The sequence below is a fragment of the Sus scrofa genome, chromosome 7 (assembly GCF_054392235.1).
Source record: "Sus scrofa isolate SSC_HxYL_T2T_F1_AM1 chromosome 7, Sscrofa_HxYL_maternal_Yorkshire_Landrace_v2.0, whole genome shotgun sequence".
NCBI lineage: Eukaryota > Metazoa > Chordata > Mammalia > Artiodactyla > Suidae > Sus > Sus scrofa.
In genome coordinates, this window is record NC_139389.1 from 50796616 (window position 1) to 50819757 (window position 23142).

At 37.7% G+C, this 23142-nt stretch overlaps 1 protein-coding gene across 1 annotated transcript in view; it reads left to right on the forward strand.

Moving 5' to 3' along the window:
- The first annotated feature begins 525 nt into the window (after nucleotides 1-525).
- Nucleotides 526-23142, forward strand: part of CD2AP (CD2 associated protein) — a 113590-nt gene continuing 90973 nt past the window's right edge. The window contains exon 1 of the mRNA XM_021098031.2: nucleotides 526-852. Coding sequence (XP_020953690.1) covers nucleotides 849-852 — 4 coding nt within the window. The 5' untranslated portion in view covers nucleotides 526-848. The remainder of the gene's footprint in view (nucleotides 853-23142) is intronic.

Sequence of the window (23142 nt, forward strand, 5' to 3'; positions counted from 1 at the left end):
GCAAGCGGGTTTTCTCTCGCTGTCCTTTCGCCTCTCTCTCGCGGCCTCTTTTCTTTTGGGTCCCCCCAAAGCCTGCTGCTCTGCAAAAAGCAACACTGCAAAGTGGGGCAACTCATGCTTACTTTGCCAATCAGCAAAAAACTCTTTGTATCCATCTGAGGCGACAAACCACACAGAAGGCGCGGGTCCCAGCAGCTGCAAACTTCGGGGCGGAGTTCGGGCCGCAGCTGTGCCGCAGGGTTTCCTCAGCCGCTCCGCGCACCTGGACCGGGGCGGCGCGCGACCCCCGGCTGTGACGTCACCGCACCTGGCGGCAGCCGGGGGCCAGGCGGTGAGCCGGAACGCGGCGGGGGCGGGGCAGGGAGAACGGGGGATTCTCGCGAGATTTTCCTCCTCTCCGTCCCAGCTCCCAGCACCTTCCTTGCCTCTGTCCCGGTCTCCACCTCAGTCTTTGGCGTCGCGACTGGGGACGCCGGGCGCCGAGGGAGCGCGAGGGGCGGGCTCTGAGGTTGGGCGGGCGCTCTGGGTTGGAGCCGGTGGCCGCGACGAACAGGCAGGTCCCGCCCCACTGCAGGAGCGACCGGGGTGGGAAAGCCGCCGGTTGTGCGGGCGGGGGAGGTCCCTCCAGCTGCAGTGAGTGAGGAGTCGCCGCCGCCTGTTCCTCGCGGGCCGTGCTGACGGGACTGGCCGGGGAGCGCCGCGGGCGGATGGAGGCGCCTCCTTGCCCCGCCTGAACTCTGCGGGCCCGGAGCGGAGCGGAGGGCCCGCCTCCTGCCGCTGGAGCAGCCGCGAGAGCAGCCGGAGGAGGAGCAGCGGGCGTCGGGCTGCTCCCCGCGGGAGCCCCCAGCATGGGTAAGGGACTCGCGGGCGCTCTCCGCTGCCGGGCCGGACCCCGATTCGGGGAGGCGGTTCTCCTTCTCGGGCTCAGCGGGTTGGGGACGGGAAATCGGCCCCTGCGCGGCCACACAGCTCCCTCCCCGCCGCCCCTCCTCACCCTGCCTTCCACCTGGCTCTTCTCGCGGAGAAATTAGTCTCGGGGCTCCAGGGTGCGGGTGTTCCTTCTCGTGCTTTCCTCCCCGCCTCTCTTCCTGGTCCCGGGAAAGGTGAAGGGGGCGCCCGATCACCTAGCCCCCCACCCAGCTGAGCCCCGACCTTCCCTCCCTTCCCCAGCCCCTTCTTTCTTCCTGGATCCTGATGGGGGAGGGCTATCGAAAAACTTAACCAAGTAGCACTTCCAATTTCTTTAGCGAGCCTCAGCATAGATTGGACTTTTAAAGCATTGTGTTTGTTTATTTGCTAGAAAAGGCAGTATTTCCCACTACTGAAACTTCCAGGGGTGGGGGGGTGCCCCAAGAGCAGGGAAGCTTGTGTTTACCCCGTTTCTACCTAGGCAAGTGTGTTGGCACTTAAATGTCTTCCTGAGAACTGGGTTGGGATTTGGTAGGATTTCTGCGTTGAACCTTTTGAGAAGCAGTTTCCTGTTTGGAGTTAGACTTCCTCGCTAGAAGAGGAGAAAAGTACAAGGCCTTATATGTTATTTACTATGTGCTTTAAATTTTTCTTTGGAGCTAGAGAAAGAATGTGTTGCTGCCTGGTTTGAAAGGGAGTTTTTGTTGAGTAGTGTAACAATTCTTTTGATAACAAAGTTCGGTGTGGGCTGGGCACTATCTCCCTCAATCCTTTAAAAATGAAAAGCGGTTTAAAAGAGAACTTTTAAAAAAAATCAGAAAAGTGCCACCATAAGGCATAAGCATGTTCTTCTGTACGAGTAATCCCACTGCTGGTTTTGTGGAGTAATCAGGACGCTACCGCTTTTTGCAGTTGAGGAGAGTTGGTACTGCTTCATCTCAGCAAACTAATAACTGAAATTAATAATTCAAGAAACTAACACATGATTTAGAAGCAGGACAGACACAGAGTGCTGCTGATGTGGCACCTACTGCCCACACATTGTTTTGTGGGAAATGCTTTAAACATAGTGTTTATAGACAGTTGCCTAGCTCTTCTGTGTTTTCTTAAGACTTTCTACTTTTATGATCTCCTGTCTCCCTCTCGCTTTCAGGTAACTTTTGTACATAGAGTGCTCTTAAACTTAGAAGTAGTAAACTTGGCTCTTTGGAACTTTCCAGTGAGTTTCTAATTCATTAGTTGAGCTTACTGGGTATTTGAGGATTTATCCTTTGAGCATCAAATTATAAAACCACTTTGAATGAAAATCATACAAAAATTGAATGTGTAGTTCTTTTCTGTTTTAAATAGGATGCAGATGTAATTAAATCTTCTGATGACCTGGGATCATCGTTTCTGACTGTCAGTGACTGTAACGCCTAAGGATATGTTGCATTGTCTGTAGGACTGTTGAGCACATTTATTTGCATTTTGAAGTTATTTAAATAAGTATTTTTCTGCTTTGCTATTGAATGTGCTTGTCACTGTGATCAGTGTCCCCCCTCACCCTCCGGTGGTCAGGTTTTCTTCAAAAGTGTGGAAACCAAATTTGTAATTCCACATAAGGGAAAAAATAAGTAGACTCTTATTTAATGTGAGATCCTCTTTTGAGAAAAGTAAGTATCAGTACTATCTGGAGTATCTGTTTTGATTGTCCGGAGGCCTTTTCTTTGTGACTCTGCTGTATTCTGGTTAGGTGAGTTGCCAGATTATCTTGGTAGAGTGATATTTGCATACCCTCAACTTGACTACCCAGAATGTGTTTTAAAGGTTGATTACTTGGGGGCATTTGTAGTTAATTTTTGAAAGGTATTTGTCATATATTTTCTTTTTTTCTTTTTCTCTTTTTTTTAAGGGCTGCACCTGCAGCATATGAAAATTCCCAGGCTCGGGGTCAAATTGGAGCTACAGCTGCCAGCCTACGCCACAGCTCTAGCAGCAGCCGATCCTTAACCCACTGAGCAAGGCCAGGGATCTAACCCAAGTCCTAATGGATACTAGTCAGATTCACTTTTGCTGCACCACAATGGGAACTCCAACACCACCAGATTTTTAACCCAATGAGTGAGGACAAGTATTGAACCCGCATACCTCATGGATAGTAGTTGGATTCGTTACTGCTGAGCCACAACAGGAACTCCCAGATATATTCATATGCATGTATACTTTAAATTTATTGATTGTGTATTCATAATTAAATCATCAAAATTACTTAAATGGATTTTTAAAAATATAAATCTGGTTTTGCTGTCAGAAGTCTTTATTTCTTATGATTTAAGGTGATAGTTTAGGAGTTCCTCACTAGTCTAGTAGTTAAGGACTTGGTGTTGTCACTGTTGTGGCTCAGGTTCGACGACGCCTGTCCTGGTAACTTCTGCATGCTGTGGGTATGGCCAAAAAAAAATGATAGCTTAAAATATTTACATGATATTTTTATCTGGCTTGTCATGAAATGAAAAATCTTTAATTTCTTCATTTTAAATAATGTAGATACCTATTAAATGATGGTTTTTACATTTGGGTGGTAGAGCTAGAGAGTTTGGAGCCTGGGCTCTGGGCTGGGACAATATAAGGACAAATCCTGTCTCTTTACCTATTAGCTGTTGTGACTGAGCTTCAGTTTCTTAATCTGTAACTGGGATAAAACTATCAACCACTTAGGTTGTTAAGAGGTCTGTATGAGCTAATACTTGTAAAGTGCTCAGACCAGTGCCAGTGCTGGTTGCTCTTGTTTTCATTTGCAGTTAAATTTCCCTATTGCACCAACTTGAAGAAAGCAGTTCTCATTGTTTGACCTTTATGCGAAGCATGATATTGTATTTCAGGGTCCATCGGGATGAGATGATTTTATACTGATGCATAAATTGAATTTTATGTAATCTTAAAATTACATAGGAAGATAATTTCAACATTTGTGTTTTATGGTGAGAAAGTCCATTTTTGGTAGTAAGTTTAGTAGTTCAGGAAAAACCTAAGTGGGATGAGTGCTAGTAGAGATTTACTTGAATTTTATCTTAAACCGAAGCACTGTTTTCAGTATCTGCATTTGTTAAAAATGAAAGAATGCTTATCATAAGGAAGTTTGAGGCATTCTTTGTGAAAGAATTTGGGGAGAGGTTAAGAGAGAGAGAAAGGCAATACTTTCTTATTCCAAAAGTACAGATCTACATTTTGGAATGGAATGAGACAGAAAGCAAGTGGCACAAAGTGTTACTATATTTTATATATATATATATATACACACACACACACACACATATTTTTGATTTTTTTGAGAAAGTAAGTGGACTTTAAGGACTGAATTTCTCTTTAACTTTATTTATTTATTTGTCTTTTTGCCATTTCTTGGGCCGCTGCCTCAGCATATGGAGGTTCCCAGGCTAGGGGTCTAGCCTGAGCCACAGCAACATGGGATCCGAGCAGAGTCTTCGACCTACACCACAGCTCACAGCAACGCTGGATCCTTAACCCACTGAGCAAGGCCAGGGATCGAACCCGCAACCTCATGGTTCCCAGTCGGATTCGTTAACCACTGAGCCACGATGGGAACTCCCTCTTAACTTTAGATAAAGTTATGAACTTTTTAAGTTCAAGTTTTTTTTTTTTTTTTTTTTTTTTTTAACAAGCTCACTTATAAAGTCAATATGTTTAAATTATGGGGCAGTTAATGGTCAGAAATATGCATTTGGTTCAGAGATAATATGTGTACTATAATACAGTGATTTATTCATTTTACTTTGTTTCACTAGAGAAAATCTTGATTCATATGGGTAAGTAGTTGCAAGTGGAAATTACCTGCTAGTGGGTCACCTTTCAATTTCAGGATTTATTTCAGTTAAACTAATTCAGAGCATGAAAGAGGAATATTAGGAGACTTTTTTGCTTTAAAGTTTGATCACTAGCAAATTTAATAATTGTATTCTTTAATTAGTAAGTACTTGTGATCAGATTTTTCTAAGTTTTTCTAAGTTTCAAATTTTGGATAACTCCATAAAATCACATTTAGGGTGAAAATTCACATTTATGAAATTTTGTATTTTTGTATAGAAACTAGCCTGAAATTTGCCATATATCTCTCTAAATGACAGGTCAGCAAAGTAAAATGATGTCTTGTTAACTTAATGAGGTGATTAAAATTTTAAGGCATTTAAGATAAGTTATAAAAGTGTAGTGCTTTTGGTTCATTCCATATTGCCAATTGAAAATACCTTCACATTTTTATTTATGTTATCCAATCTTTGACTTTTTTTTCCTCCTCTCTGTGTCATGGAATATCCTCCCCTATTAAGTTTATTTTGTCTGATACTATTTTCTAATGTATTTAAGTGAGTGGTATGTCAAGAGCTTGAAGAAAGAGAAAGAGGTGTAATGATTCTTGGTTGAGAGCAGGACAGCTGCAGTAGCAGTTTCTAGATAGACTGGTGCAAGTTGTGAAAGACATGAAAGTTTTCAGTATTGTGTTCAGGAAAGAAAGGAGGAATAAAACCTAAGATGACTGAAATTTAAGTCAGTTGGTGATCATTATGATGGATCTGTGAATTGATTACTTGTAGATTTTGATATCCACTCTATTAGGCAGGTTTACCTCAAGCAGGATTAGGTCTTTTTAGATGGAGAGGCCAGAACACTGGCCTGGGAAATCTGGATGGAGGTCCATATATGTCTGTGGTTAGCCTCTCAGCATGGTGGTGGAGGATAGCAAAAGACAGTGTGTAGACATAGGTGGGGATGGCCAGTATAGTGTGGGGATGGGATGGTAGTAGGTAACAAGCCCCAGGTGGAAGTTCAGACTGGCATCTTGGAAAGGGAGGAAATGGGTTTTATCAGTAGGCCTTGAAGACCTAGCAGCTGGGAAAACAAGACCAGACAGGGTCCAGATTCCTTAGGAAAGAAACAAGATAGGTATTTGTTCCCAGAAACAAAAGTGAGCTTGGTTATTGGAATTAAAAGTTTAAGACGAGCCAAGCAGTAATATCGGCAAGATGCTGAGTTCCTAAGAGGTAGGCCTTCATGTATTTTCTGCTTGGTACTACTTTATGTAGCTCTATCTGTATGTGTGTTGTAAGTGATCCTAGATAATGGCGTGAAAAGAGATCCCCTATCTCAATGCTTGAGGATGTTCCCTGTTCACAGTCTAGCACTCCCACTGTTTATTTGGTCTCAGGGATTTGACACATCTGCTTTTTCTTTGCTGTTGTTTCTTTTTCACCTGTTCCTACTCTTTAGACCCATTGCAAAGCAGATTACAAAGTTTCAGCATACCCTTCTGCTTCAGAAACAAGCACACAATCCTTAATAGTGTTAAATAGTCATAACTGCCAATATAATAATAAATGGGCAGGTAAGGCATAAGAAACTAAAGTACTACTAATTGCTCATCCCTTGGTTTCACCGAAGTGGTAATAGGCTAATTATTAGAAAGAGCTTTCTTAGGTTTTTTTTTTTTTTTTTTTTTTTTTGATGGACTGTGCCTACTCTTTTCAGTCCTCCCTCACACTCCCCCACACCATACTGCCCACAGCTTTCTTTTAGGTTTATGTTAGGCAGATGTTCAGACTAGTTCACAGAGTCATTTATTACTATGATTAAGGGAGTGGAATTCCCTTCATAAACTTACTAGGGCTTCTCTGACCCAAGATTGTCCTACACTTTCCTATTTTAGTTATAACCTTGGTTTTAGCCCCAGGTGAGTTAGGGGCTCCTAAATGTTTCCTTTGGACTAAATTAGATACGCCCTCTTTTTTGTTTGTTCATTTCTGAAGATCTCTGTTGCATGGATATTCTCTTCTCTTATTGACTTCATTCAATTGAAAGCATACTTACTAGATGTTTGTACTTGAAGGAGCTTTTACTCTGATAGGAAACTCTTTTTTTAAAAATTCACTATTCTAAATTGATATCTAGCCTAAAATGTTGATCTAGTGTCAGATAATGGCAGTGTTATGAACTCTTTCTTAGAACCTCTTTATACCACATCAGTCCTTTCTTAGAGGTTTCAGTAGACTTGGATTTTTCATCTTTAAAATTTTATATACTCTGTTAAACTTGCCATCATAGTCACATTCTGTTTCTCAACTAATTTGCAAAACAGAGATGACTAACATGGGATCCTGAATGCCAATCTATTTTAGTGTCACATAGCTCAGGTTCTTTTTGATGATTCAGTGTCCAGGTAAGTCTCAGAGAGTGACTGTGTGGCATCTAATCACTAGCAGTTTCTAGGAGAAAAATACTTTAAGTATGGTAATGGTAACAGTTACCACCAACATTAAAAGAAAGTTTCTATCACAAGGTCACAGTTTCAAGGCAAGGAGCTTTGGATGAGAGATAAATCAAGAAGTATTTGCCTTAATGTGAGGAATGTGACTAATGCTAGGCGCTAAGAGAATTAGGAAAAATATAGGTTTTGGTGTCTCTAGTAGTTTGTAGTGGAGTTAGGGGTTGGACATATTATTAGAATCATCTGGATTTTTAAAAATTTGACATAGCCCCTAGAGATTCTGATGTAAATGCTCTTTATGTCTCCCTCCCTGCAGTTGTTGACGATTGTTAATCAGTGTGTTGGGATGGCCAAGAGTGGCATGACAGGCTTAAGACTTAATATGATAGGAATAAAACTTAACTTGAATCATTAGAAATCCAAATAAGAAAGGGAATGGAGTACCTTAAGAGAATGTATTCTAATGTCAGAAATGTTAAGATGGAGTAGGAGGAGTATAAGGAAGATCACAATATAGATTCCTGCCGTGGAAGGCAAATGGAATTTGTTCATCTCTTAGTTTGACCAGTGACGTAATGAGTATATGCAGTAGCAAAGATATTTTTTTCTCTACTCCTGGCAATGAGGCTTTAGAGTGACGCACACCTTCATTTGAACGGATGTCTTCAAGATCCTTTACCTGAAATATTAAAACTGTCCTAACCTTCTTAGTGTTTATCAGTGCCCCAGTGCTGAGGAGACCAGAACTTTACCTAACATTTAGACTGACTTTAATAACTATCAGAGTGTATTCCCAGAATATGTCTTTATCATGTTTATTGTAGTTATCGGGTGCTACATTGTTTGTTTTGGATTATAAGTATAGGAGTTCTTACATTTGTAAAATTGGGACCATCTAGTCTTTGCTAATGTAGGGTGTATTTTTAGGAAACATAAAATTAGTCTTGCAAATGAATATTTTTCTGCATGTTTTTTTCTCATTCTTTGTTAGACTTTTAATTAGTTGGAAATGTGTTTTACTATCAAAATTTTTTTAATTTAGACTTTAAAACTTCTGCTCTGCTGCAGCAGAATGTACCCTGATGAGTATTTTGCCTTGCTGTTTTGGAGTGTGTGTATGTGTGTGCACATGTACAGGTATGCAAACTATTTAAGATTAAGACTCAATTTATACTTAACTGCTAATTAGACCATTCTTATCAAACATATTTTATGAAGCAGTTAAAAAATTTCCTTAAATGATGGGAAATAAATCTGTTAAGAGTTCAGAATTTTCAGCGTGAATGTCAAATGGCAATGTAAAGGCTATATTTTAAATTTCATAGTAACCTCTTTCCCGTAAAAATTTCCTGAGTTTCTGGAGTTCCTGTCTTGGCTCAGTGGTAACGAACCTAACTGGTAATCCATGAGGACACGGGATCTATTCCTGGCCTCACTCAGTGGGTTAAGGATTCAGCATTGCTGTGAACCATGGTGTAGATCACAGACACGACTTGGATCAGGTGCTGTGGCTGTGGCATAGGCCTGCAGCTGCAGCTCTGATTTGACTGCTAACTTCGAAACCTCCATATGCCACAGGTGTGACCCTCAAAAGGCAAAAAAAAAAAAAAAAAAAAATCCTAAATTTCTTATATTCTTTATATTGTGTACAACCCAACTGAACTTATGACTAGAACCTCACACTTTAAAGCCTAAATAAAAATTTCCTTTGTTATTCTTTCTTTTGTGTGTAATGACCTTACTTGCTCTGAGCTTGTGGGTGCCAGAGACCACATCACTTACTTAATTCTATTAAAAAAATATAACACTCTTAGTAACAAGCAGAAAATTGGGAGCCTTTTATGTGTCTACTAACTGATTCAGTAGTGTTTTAATATGGAGTAATTGAGGTGAATGAGGTCTTTTTATTTTTATTTTTTTTGAGGTCTTTCTTTTTAGAAATGCAGTTGACCATTGAATAACACAGGTTTGAACTTAATGAGTCTACTAAAATGTGAATTTTTTTTTTGATAGTAAATACCATGGTGCTTGGGAATAAAAAGATGAGTGAAACAGTCACTCGCTCTTAGTCCTGGCCAGATAATGTATTTTGGTTATTTGTATTTAACACTTCTGTGATTATAAGAATTCTTGTATGTATGCATTTATTTTTGGTGGATGCTTAGAAACAAAATAATTCAGATTTGTTTCATGATTCTGTTATTCTCATAGGTTCTTGCAGTTGTCTCTGTAACTTCTCTACATTTTCTCTCTCTCTCTCTTTTTTTTTTTTTTTTTGCCTCCCCGTTGTCTTGTAGAAGTTCCTAGACCAGGGATCAAACTTGCACCACAGCAGCAAACAGCAGCAACCTGAGCTGCTGAAGTGTTAACACCAGATCCTTAGCCCACAGAACCGCTGAGAAACTCTGTTATGTTTTTACTTTGCTTAGAAGGCTAGTGAAATTGTCTTTTATAGCAACTTCCTTTTTTTTTTTTTGTAAACTTAAACATTCCTTTTTAGCTGGTATTTTGCTGATTAGTAGTACTTAGGAAGTGCTTCCACTGCTAGACATTTTGTTGAGCACTTAATCCCACGAACATTCTGGGGTGAAATATCATTGCTCCCATTCTTCACATTCAGAAATTAAGTTAGATTGTTACTCACCCAAGGTCAGAGACAGGATGTGGAGAAGGCAGGGTGCATTGGTCTAATTTCAAAGCACGTCCTCTTAATTATTTTTTAAAACATTTTGAGACTAGCAATGAGATCCTGCTATGTAGCACTGGGAACTATGTCTAGTCACTTATGGTGCAGCATGATAATGTGAGAAAATAGAATGTGTACATGTATGTGTAATTGGGTCACCATGCTGTATAATAGAAAAAAAAAACTGTTTTGGGGAAATAACAATTTAAAAAAAAAAACATTTTGGGAAAGGAGGAGAATGTTAAGCTAGTCAGAACAAGTAACATGAAATGACTGTCTGTCCTAATGTGATTTGAAAGTGGAGAAATTTAGATATTTATCACATAAAAGTCATGGATTGATATTATACATTGTTTATATATTTGAGTTACTGTTTTCTTAAGTCCTAACTGTGTGTTTCATATTGGTCCTTTACTCATCTGTCCAGTAGGGTTATCATAAGATTTATTTTGGTGAGTTCTGTAAAACTTTATGACAAATATTCATTGGTATTTTTTTAAAAATCTGGTTTGAAATATGCTTAAAACTAATTTCTAGTGTTTTTTCAGAGTTAATAGTGTAAATTTTCCAACTTGAATATAGAGTTTGTATGTTGTTTTTTAGGGTTTATTTTGGGAGGAGACATTAATCACATATGCATGATAATTTGTTTTGGACGAATTCTTTTTTTTTTTTTTGGTCTTTTTTTGGTCTTTTTTTGTCTTTTCTAGGGCCACACCCGCAGCATATGGAGGTTCCCAGGCTAAGGGTCTAATCAGGTCAGCCTATGCCACAGCCACAGCAATGCCAGATCCAATCCACATCTGCGACCTACACCACAGCTCAGGGCAATGCCAGATCCTTAACCCACTGAGCAAGGCCAGGGATTGAACCCGCAACCTCATGGTTCCTAGTCAGGTTCGTTAACCACTGAGCCACGATGGGAACTCCTGTCTTGGGCGAATTTTTAATCAATTTTTGTGAGATTAAAATCCTTTTTTGTTTTTAAGCTTGCTTAAGGTTTTTGTGGGTATCTGTCACCTATTGATCTGACTTAGTAATATTTAAAGGAATGTTAATACTGTGTAAAAATTTTATATATCGCATTTGTTCTCTTTGCATATTTGACAATAATATATGGTACTTTGTAAACTTTCACAGATACTTGAAATACAGAAAGGAGGGGTGGGTTTTGTATATGATATCTTAAGAATGACTGGATTTACTTATATCTGCTGGAAAACAAGAAATGCTGCCTATCAGTTCTGAACTTAACAAGTTTGAGGAAGTAAATGACAGAAATTCTAATACACATATAGCTAAGAGGACTTTAGGAATTGGTATTTTGACAAGTCAAATTTGGGTAACTATAGGGGTCCTAAATAATGAAATGTCACTGGTTAATGACATAAGCAACACTCACCAGTTTTTCATTTCTTCATTTATGGTAAAACTAGTCCTGGAAATAAGTTTCTGGTAAAAATGTGTGGTTTGGTTTATGGTAAAAGAAAAACTTAAGTCCTGAAAATCAAAACTAAAAATATTGAATTTTTTTAAAATAGGAAATAAGAGGTATAAACTTTTCAGTTTTTTTTTTAAATCATACCACTAATTTTTTGGCAGTAAAGCTTATAGTGAAGTATGTTTTTGTTAAGTTTTGTGTAACTTTCTATATCTTGACCTTTAAACAAAAGTTACTACTCAATAGTCTGATTATATATAACTATATAATACTCAGTAGTACTATAATATAAATAAGGTTAATTTGACAGGCCCATTTAGATGCCATTTTGCTATTTATATTGACCCAAACCAAATGTGAATGTTCATGCTACTCAAACCTGTTTGGAATTTGTGTAAATTGTTTACATTATTTTTTATGAAGTGGTTATTTCATTATCAAAAAATGTTTATTAGTGCAGAGCATTCAGAAAACTTTTATAGTATTGCCATCAATATTTTCATGCATAATCTTTTAAACATTTTTGGATTTTAAGATTTTTAAGTTTTATTTTCAGACATTTTTAAAAATACCACTTTTTAATTTATTTTATTTTATTTAAAAAATTAAAAAAAAATTTTTTTTTCTTTTTTGACCCCCCTCCTGGTATATGGAGTTCTTGGGCCAGAACTGAGCCGAGCCATGTTTGGGACTTAAGCCATAGCTATGGCAACACCACTTTTTTGACCCCCTCCTGGTATATGGAGTTCTTGGGCCAGATCTGAGCTGAGCCATGGTTAGGACTTAAGCCATAGCTATGGCAACACCAGATCCTTAACCCACTGTGCTGGGCCAGGGGTGAACCTGCCTCCCAGCACTCTCAAGATGCCGCAGATCTCGTTGTGCCACAGTGGGAATTCCAAAAAAAACGAAAAAAAAATCTCTTTTTAAATTAAGTGTTTATAAAACTATTCTACTCTTCTGCCAGCAACCCCCCCCACCTCTTCTGAAGCCTAGTTAAGTAAAATGTTCCCTTTTAAAATTTTTTTTTTTTTAAAGTGAGAGTTCTTAGAGTGTACTTAGTGTACTTTTTTTTTTTTTAAGTGTTATTTTTAAATCACTTGTTTTTTAATCTGGGTTTTCATATTTTTCTTTTTGATTCTTCCAAATACTTTTCTTTGTCTTATTTGCAGCAGATGTTTATTCCCAGTTTTTAGTTGTTTGCTTTGAAATTTTGATTGTTTAGTTTGCTTTAGTTTAGAAATTTCTCCTCTCTCCATAATTTTGATATTTACTTCCATTTCCTTCCTTTTCTCCTTGCCTCCCTCTACCCACTTCCCTTCCTTTTGTTTGAGAGAAAGTATGTGTGTGTGCATTAAGATTTCTTTTTTACTCCTCATTTGTGGGCTGTGGTATGAGGTAAAAATCTGTATGTAGCTTGTTCCCCTTATGCACAGTTTTTCAACTCTGGCAACTTTGTGTGGACATTCTGAGCCCCAAATTACTTGTCGTGTGTGTGTGTGTGTGGGGGGCGTCCTGTGTTTTGGTAGGTGTTTGGCAGCATCCCTGGCTTCTATCCAGTTGATGCTTGTAGCATTCTGAGTTGTAACAACCAAAAATTTTTCCAATGTTGCCAAAGTTTTCCCTATGGGGCAAGATTATCTTGGTTGAGAACCATTGCCCTAAAGTAAATTAGTTCTGAATTTACATGTTATAAATCTAGTTATCCTGAGAGAAACTGAATTGTTCTTTTAGCCCCAAGCTTATGTTTTTTGGGGGCAAACCCTGAGGTTAAGACCTCAAGCTAGGAACCTTTTACTGGGACCTGAGGGATCAGGTTCACACATATGCAAAAGCATATAGGCTAATATTTATTGAATGATCTTTTAGAATCTGTGGATCGTATGTTTTTTTCTCATTATAATTTATATGATAAATTAGATTTTTCAAGATTAAACCTGTCCCATGATAGACCTTGCTTAGTTGTGGTAGCTAATTGTCTAATTATGCATTTGAATTCCTTTTTTTCGACATTTTATTTAGAACTTTTGTCTCTTTGAGAGTACATTTCTGGGTGCAATCTTTGGTCTTAATAATGTTCACATTGTTTCAAATACTGATTATTTCAAAAAAGGGAAGCTTTGGAGTACTTTTGTGACACAGCAGGGTAAGGATCTGGTATTGTCACTGCAGTGGTTTGGGTCACTGCTACGGCGCAAGTTTGATCCCAGGCCCAGGAACTTTCAAGTGCCATTGGTGTCACCCCCCCCACCCCCAAAAAGTGAAACTCTGTAGGCTTGTTTTGTTTTCTACAGTAGATTTGGAAGAACTAACCTTTAAAACAAGCTATATTTTTGTTAACTTTTTGAGGTCATTTTTAGACCACTTTCTGATTTTATTCCTGGATTTTTGCTGTGGATTCTTAAAAATGTCTTGAGTAATTGTCTTCAGTAAATTTAATTTTTAAATGTATTTATCCATTTCATTGAGATTTTTAGGCTTGGAACTTTATAGCATATCCAAGGACTAGCCCAGTTTCAGAAGTTCTCACATGCCTCTGGGCTGCTGAGTCTGACACAACTCTGCAGCATCTCTTTTTAGAGTGTTGAATTGGCAGATCTCTTTGTGTATTCTGTAATCTCTTGTGGCTCCAGTTTATTTTTTTCACTGCTCATCATGATATGCTTCTTTGAGGTATCCAATCTTTTGAGATGCTTTGGAATGAATTGCTGGTGAGTTAACCATGCAAGTGCTGGTGCTCTTTGAGATCACTTAGAATTGATCAGTTAAATACACATAATTCCAGTCTTTGGTATTAGGATGGCTACTCATATATCATTGGCAGAAATTTCTCCAAATATCTGGGATGAATTTATTTTGAAGTTTACTGACTTCAAAAGAGCTGATTCATTTAGCTATAATAAATGTTCAGTATTTTTATTTTTACTTTTTTTCCCATCTTTTTAGGGTTGCACCTGGGGCATATGGAGGTTCCCAGGCTAGGGGTCCAATTGGAGCTGTAGCCGCCGGCCTACGCCACAGCCACAGCAACACGGGCTCTGGGATCCGAGCCCCATCTGCGACCTACATCACAGCTCACTGCAACGCTGGATCCTTAACCCACTGAGCAAGGTTAGGGATTGAACCTGCAACCTCATGGTTCCTAGTTGGGATCGTCAACCACTGAGCCACAACGGGAACTCCTAGTGTTTTTATTTTTAAAATATAGTTTGATTATGGAGTTCCTGTCGTGGTACAGTGGCTAATGAATCCGACTAGGAACCATGAGGTTGCAGGTTCGATCCCTGGCCTTGCTCAGTGGGTTAAGGATTCTGTGTTTCGTGAGCTGTGGTGTAGGTCGAAGATGCGGCTTGGATCCCACATTGCTGTGGCTCTGGCATAGGCCGGTGGCTACAGCTCTGATTGGACCCCTAGCCTGGGGACCTCCATATGCCGCAAGAGGGGCCCAAGAAATTGCAAAAAGACAAAATATATATATATATATATATATATATTTTGTCTTTTTGCCATTTGTCAAACTATATATATATATAGTTTGATTATCTGAAGAAAAAAAAAAAAGAATGCACTTAATGTGGGTGTAAAAATAGCTCTTACAACAAACTGATTTTTTTTGTTTGTTTTTTAAGGCTACACCCTTGGCATATGGAGGTTCCCAGGCTAGGGGTTGAATCAGAGGTACAGCTTCTGGCCGACACCACAGCCACAACAACTTGGGATCCCAGCCCCGTCTTCAGCCTACACCACAGCTCACCATAATGCTGGATCCTTAACCAACTAAGTGAGGCCAGGAATTGAACCCGCATCCTCATGGATACTAGTAGGATTTGTTTCTCCTGTGCCACAATGGGAACTCCAACAAACTGATTTTTTTTTTAACCAACAAACTGATTTTTAATGAATAAGTTAATTTTACTGGAAAAAAACATGGACTATGTTGAAATGAAAGTTGGACTTTTGAAAGATTTTGTTAGAATAAAGTGGATGAAATACATGAAAGTCAACAGTATAATTCTGCAAGATATAATTTAACATTATTTAAAGAGTTCATTGTATTGAACTGATGTTTACTGCTGGAACATATTTTTTGCCATATCTTTTGTAACTCACTCTAATATCTTGGAGAACATGCAGTATAATTTATGTAGTCTATATTGTGTGTATTGTATATATACATATTATGTGTAAAGATATTATGGAGGAAACTGAAGTACTTAACAATTCTTGTATCTGAATATAGCCATAATTAAATGGATGGGTAAGGGAAACTAGCAGTTTTAAATTGAATAAATAGGAACTTGAAAAATATTGTATTTTAAAGTCAGGATTTCTTGTTCCGTATGGCTTATTTTATGGAATTTGGGGTTTCTTAGGTGATGTTGGAAGATGGATGTTAACCTTTTTGTATTGAGTTTGGTCTTGGTAACAAAAGTATAGAATTCTATCACAAAGTAGGGTAGATGGGATTTATAAATTTTTAATGATTCCTTTATGGTTTAAACATATCCCAGATGGCTCTAATGGGCTCTACAACTAGACGAGATGTTCTGGTGTATACTGTGGGATGTAACATCAGATATCCTCCTGTGTCACCTTGGAATGACACCCTCACTGGGACAGAGTGACACTTCAGTGAGGACCACTGTTGCTTTCTTGGGGTACTGCCACACTAACATTCTGTAAACGTAGTATGCTATGGGATACCAACATTATTTGTTTTGTGTGTGTGTGTGTGTGTGTGTGTGATACCAACATTATTGATATCTTTCTGATTATGAAACTGTTCATCTTAGAAAGTTTAAAAATACAGAGAGGATAAAGAGAGAGAAAAGTGACCTATAAACTTCTGTAGAGTGAACAGTTTTTAGATGTATTTGATGTCTAAAAAAATACATATTTTCTCCAATAAAGTTAAAGAAAATAAATATATTTTACAAATTTGATTCATGCCTCACATATACAGTTGACCCTTGAACAATGTGGGGGTTAGGGGTGCTGACCCCCCTTGCAAAGTTGAAAATCTGTGTATAACTTTTGATTCTTTCCAGACATACTCATATTGACTGGCAGCTTTACCAATAGCATAAATAGTTGATTTTCACATATTTTGTATGTCGTATGTATTTTATACTACATTTTTACAGTAAAGTAATCTAGGGAAAAGAAAATATTAAAATCATAAGGAATAGGAAATATATTTATAGTACTGTATGTACTATGTTGATATCATTAAGCTTATGTCATCTGCTTACAAGATGAATTATTTAAATCATCTATCAGTAGCTATATCACTATTGTCTTATATGATACAAAACACTGTAGGTGTATTTATTGCTAACATTAGACATGAAAGTGAAAAGGTAATGTGAAAAGTGAATTTATATTTATTTATAGTTATAATGATTCATGCATTGATAACAGAAGCAGCAATATTAATGCTTTATGGCAGCCTAATGTAACTGATATGGTTGCTTCAGAGTAGCCTAGTCTTTCCACTAATGAATAAATTGTTATAAAATTATGGCATACAATATTGCAGTCATAGTCACAATATAGTATGGAAACACTGTTACATTAAAAAAACACTTACCTGTGATGATAGGCTAATTCAGTTTGTCCAATAATGAGAGAGGTAGGCATACTGTATGGTAATGTAATTCTTTGAAAGTGAAGTGATAAAACTGTGAGAACTAAGACTATTAACTTTTTGTTAAATATCATCTTTGCATGTTTAAGGATTGGCTCTCTGCTTCCAGTACAAGCCTTGCACGTGATGTTGTACATGATGCATGTACTTAGCTGGTAATGATGATGCAGAAGCATCTCATATGCCTCTTGCTGTACATTTATGAGATTTTCACATGAAGACAGAAACATAACAGTTAAATTTATTAACTGTTAAGGCATGATGATTATTTACTATTTATTTAGTGGAAGTGAATTATCATAAAGGTCTTCATCCTTCTTGTCTTCATGTTGGGTAGGCCATGAGGAGGTGAAAGAAAAAGATGAGTTGTCTTCCTGTCTTGGATGGCAGAGGTGGAAGAGTTGGAAGGGGAGGCAAGAGAAGGAGGCACGATTGCTGTAACATTATGAAAATGCATCATAATTTTTGTTGACTTTTTTAGTTTTTCATTTTTCTAAGAATGTTTCTGTAGGTACCAGTCCTTCTTCCACCATTTGGTTTGGTTTCAGTGACTGTATCATAGAGGGATCCATCTTATAAAAGAATGATGCAGAAGCAGTCTTGAATAATCAAAATCCTTCTTCCAGATTGTCCAGTGTGAATTTGTTTTTTGGCACTGCTGCTTCTGTGCTGTCTTTCTCATTTTCTAGCAGTGGCATGGAAGCATTCATTTCCATTAGGTCATCCTCTGTTAATTCCTCTGGCTTGGTATCTCTTAGCTCTTGAATTGCTCCTAGGTGCAAATCTTGAAACCCTTCACCCTCCACCTTTTTTTAATTTTATTTTATTTTTTACCATATTTATACTCTTTTATGAGTTCCTTGATTGGCTCTGTTGGAAAGACTGTGAAGTCATGTACATCTGGACACAGTTTACTCCAGCATACATTTATTGTTTAGGGCTTGATGGCTTTCCTAGTTTTTTTTTCCCCCCTGTAACAACAGTGGCATCTTCAGTGGTGTGATCATCCCAGACTTACAGGATATCTCTATTGGGGTTTCCTTCTATAAGTGTAGACAGTCTTTTCCATAGAGTACTCTGCAATGAGCCAGCCTTAAAGCTCCTTTGATCCCCCTGATCTAGAGGCAGAATTAGAGACCTTATGTATCTTTGTTGTTGAACTCCTGTTGTTCTGGGTGGCTGGGGGACATTGTCCAGTATCAAAAGAACTTTAAAAAGTAGTCTTTTACTGACAAGGTATTCCTGATGGAACCAGTCCTTTTTCTGGATTTCATTCTCATCCAAGCCTTCTGGCTGTACAACCAGAAGATTGGCAGAAGATTTTCCATTCAAGGCTCAGGAGTTTGCAGCTTTACAGATGAGGGCATTCCAGATCAAAAGCTGAGTGCATTTACAGAAAACAATGGTGTTAGCATTTCCCTTCCTGCCTTAAATCCTGGTACTCGCTTTCCTTTTTCTTTTTTTTAACTGGTAAATGTCCTTTGTGACATTTTTTTCTAGAATAGGGCACCTTTGTCTGGATTAAAAACCTTTTCAGGCACAAATCCTTTCTCTTCAGTTATTTTCTTTTTCTTCTTCTTTTTTTGGGCTGTACCTGCGGCATGCAGAAGTTCCCTGGCCAGGAATCAAACTTACACCACAGTAGTGACTTGAGCCATAGCAGTGACAACAGCAGATCCTTAACCCACTGAGCTACTAAGCTCCCTATCTTGACCTTTTTTTAAGCCAAACATCTTTCTAACATTATCAAACCATCCTTTGCTGGCATTAAATTTTCCAGGTTTAGATCCTTCACCTTCCTCTTGCTTTAAGTTATATAATGATTTTGCTTTTTTTTTTTTCCTTGAATCATGTTAGAGTCTATAGGTGTGCCTTTCTTATAGCAATCTTAAACTAAAAGTTACATTTTCATTATGAGATAAAAAGATATCTTGCAGAAAGTACAAAGTTTTTGCTATGCTGGCATAGCTGCAGTAATAGCATCACAACTCTCCCCTCCTCCTTTTTTTAAATTTAATTATAGTTCTTACTCTGGATTCATTTATCTTGAAATGGCAGTCAGCCAAAGCTGCAGACCACAATCTGTGGTACCTGTCAAGCAATTCAGCTTTTTTCTTGGGTCATGACTTTTCTTCATTTCTCGGGAGCATTTCCAGCATCACTGGTGGCATTTGGAATGTGTCTTAGGATTTTAGCCAAGGTTTACAGTTTGCACGAAACACAATGAGAAGTACATGAGAACCCCAGGAGAACACTTTTTACTGCAATATTTTATTGGAGAGACAAACTGCTTGTAGTTATGATTTAATACTGCATCTTTACATTTATTTACATTTCTCTGGACTATGAATGGTTTTCAGCTGTTTTGTGTCTGTTAAGTTTTGATAACTTTTAACTTTTTATAATGAATTTGTTTATATTTTATGGTAGTAAATGATGAAATAGACCAGTATCAAATATATTTTATGCATTCATGTCATACCTAACTTTTCCTTACTTTTTTTTCGATATTTGTAGGCTGTGTGGTTTGTCTGCCAGTTTCTTCAATTTGTCACAAATCTCCGAACATTTTTCTTTTTGTATTAGTCGAAAAAAGTCAACATATAAGTGGGCCCACACAGTTCAATCCCATGGTGTTCAAGGATCAACTGTAGTTTGTTCTCTTGCCTTATTCACTTGAAATTTTATTGTACATATTTTCCTAAACTTTACTTTTGTAATTAAATCTTATACTCTTGTGTAGTATTGCCATATTTAATTTAACCAGTCACCTGTTGTTTGACATGTAGGTTGCTTAAGATTTTTGTATGTCTGTATTTTTATGATTAAATTTTTGCTGTTGACACTATGTAATTTATATTTTTCATAGAATAATTTTAAAAATGCAAATAATGAGAATGAGGGGGAAATACCTACCTAGATATGTTTATCATTATGGTTTATATCCTTGCAAACCTTTCTTGAAATATATATGACAATGTGTGTGTGTGCTGCATGTATTATGTGTGTATTTTATACAAAAGGATATCATATATTTGAAACCTTTTTTTTGATGGTGTTATAGTAAACATAAGTAATTTGTCTCTCTTTTTTTTAAAAAATACAATAACCTTATTATTCTGACTGTAGCAGTAATACATTTTATTTTATTTTTATTTATTTATTTATTTTTTGTCTTTTTGCCATTTCTTGGGCTGCTCCTGCAGCATATGGAAGTTCCCAGGCTAGGGGTCGAATTGGAGCTGAAGCCGCTGGCCTACACCAGGGCCACAGCAACGCTGGATCCGAGCCACGTCTGCAACCTACACCATAGCTCATGGCAATGCCGGATCGTTAACCCACTGAGCGAGGCCAGGGATCGAACTTACAAACTCATGATTCCTAGTCGGATTCATTAACTACTGAGCCACAATAGAATCTCCCCAGTTCTATTAATCTAACACACATATAGATTCTTGTAAACAACACACAGTCAAGGTACAGGATAGGTCTGTTACTTAAAAAACTTCTTCATATCCTCCCTTTGTAGTCACACCTTTTCCCCACCCTAACCATTTGCAAACAGTTGTCTGTTCTCTATAAATTTATCTTTTCGAGAGTGTCATATAAACGGCATTATCCATGGGTAACCTTTCGAAATTGGTCTCTTTCACTTAACATAATGCTCTTGAAATTCATCCATGTTATTGTTGTTTGTATCAATAGTTCACTTCCATTTATTGCCGAAGTAGTATTTCACTGTATGATTATACTTTTTTTTTTTTTTAATCTTTTTCCGTTGAAGGGCGTTTGGGGTTTTTCTAGTTTGTAGTGGTTAATGACAAAGGTGCTGTAAACTTTTGTGTATAGGTATTTATGTGAACATAAGTTTTACTTCTCTAAAGTATGTATAGCTTGGAGTCATATGGTAAGAGTATGTTTAACTTTATATGAAGCTGCAAAACTCTTTTCCTGAGTGTCAGACACTTTTCCTTTTTTTTTTTAATCATTTGTCTTTTTTAGGGTTGCACGCTCGGTATTCTTTTTTTTTTTTTTTTTTTTTGCATTGCCACCACCAGTATATTATAGTGTCGATTGTTTCATATCTTTTTTTTTTTTTTTTTTTTTTTTTTAGCAATCCTAATGGTATCTCATTGTGTAGTATTGGCAGATTTCTTCTTTAAATATTTGGTAGAACTTGCCAAGGAAACCATCTGGGCCTGGAGATTTCTTTTCTTTTTCTTTCTTTTTTTTTTTTTTTGGTAAGGTTTTAAACTACAAACTCAATTTTAGAAATAGTTACTCAGAAATAGCTTGATCTGAAACTATCAAACTTTGAGGTTTTCTACTTATGGACCTAGTTTGTAGTTTTCTCTTACTGTTTTTTAAATTAATGTGAAGTCTCTAGTGATAGTTCCTCTTATATTCTTGGTATTGGTAATATGGCTCTTCTCCCATTTTTTCCCTTGATCATTCTTAAGAGATTTATTGATTTTATTGACCGTTTCAAGTAAACAATTTTAGTTTCATTTTTTCCCATTTTTCTTTTTTTTTCTTATTTCAGTTGAACATTTTATGTCCTTCCTCTTTTAGCATATCAATTTTATACTTAAAATTCTTTTAGCAGTTAGCCTAGAGTTAGCAGTATAGACTTACTACTAATTTAATCTAAGTTCACTTTTAAATAACACTGCCCCACTTCTTGTGTAATGCAGGTACCATAGAGTATTATCAGTTCCTCCTTTGTCATTTATGGTATTGCTGTCATTCATGCTAAAAATAACCCAATATGTTGTTACTATTTTTATTTTAAAAAAGATCTTTTAGATCCTTTAAGAATAAGAAAAGTAAGAGTTCCCACTGTGGCTCAGCAGGTTAAGGACCTGATGTCTCTGTGAGGATGCAGATATGATCTCTGGCCTCACTCAGTGGGTTAAGGATTCATTGTTGTTGTAAGCTGCGGTGGAGGTTGCAGATGCAAATTGGATCTAGAGCAGTTGTGGTTGTGGTGTAGGATGCAGCTGCAGCTCTGATTAGACTCCTGGCCGGGGAACTTCCATGTGCTGTAGGCACAGCTGTAAAAAGAAAAAAGATAAGAAAAGTAAAAGATTTTGTTTTACTTTCATTTATTTCTTTGCCTTCACTCTTCCTTTCTTTCTTTTTGCTTTTTTAGGGCCGTGCCTGTGGCATATGGAAGTTTCTGGGGTTGGGGTCAAATTGGAGCTACAGTTGCTGACCTATGCCACAGCCACAGCAATGCCAGATCCAAGCCATGTCTGTGACCTACACCACAGCTCATGGCAATGCGGGATCCTTAACCCACTGAGCGAGGCCAGGGATCTAACCCACATCCTCATGGAGCTAGTTGGGTTCATTAACTGCTGAGCCATGAAGGGAACTCCGTTTTTTATATAGGTTTGAGTTTCTGACTTGTATTCTTTTCCTTCCATTTGAAGAATTTTTTTTTTTTTTTAATTTTATGGCCACACCTTCAGTATATGGAAATCTGGGCAAGGAATTGAATCCAAGTCATAGCTGTGACCTATGCTACAGCTGCAGCAATGCCAGATCCTTTAGCTTACTGCGCTGGCCTGGGAATCTAACCGATGCCTCTGCAGAGGCCCAAGCCACTGTATTTGGATTCTTAACCCACTGCGCTACAGGAGAGTTCTGAAGAACTTCTGTTAACATTTCTTTCACTCCAGGTGTGTTGCCAATGAACTTTTGTTTTTGTTTGTCTGAGAAAATATTTATCCTTTACTTTGGAAGGATAATTTCACTGAATGTAGAATTCTAAGTTGGTAGGTTTTTTTTCTTTCAATAGTTTACTCCACTCCAGTCTTGCTTGAGTGTTTCTGAAGAGAAGCCTACTTTAATGCTTATCCCTGTTCCTCTATATGTAAGGTGTTTTTTTCTTATGGCTTCTTTCAAGATTTTCTGTTTTTGATTTGAATATGATATGCGTAGGTGTAGACTCTTCCACATTCCTTGTGTTCTTTGGGCTTCATGGATATGTGGTTTGGTATATATTGAAACATTGTCCACCATTATTACTTCATTTATTTCCTCTGCTCTGTTTCCTTCTTCTTCCTTTTCTGATATTCCAATTATGTGTATTGTATCTTTTGAGATTGTTCCATAGTTTTTGGATATTCTTTTTGGTTTTTTCAAAAATTATTATTTTTTTGCATCTTAGTTCAAGAAGTTTCTATTGACCTATC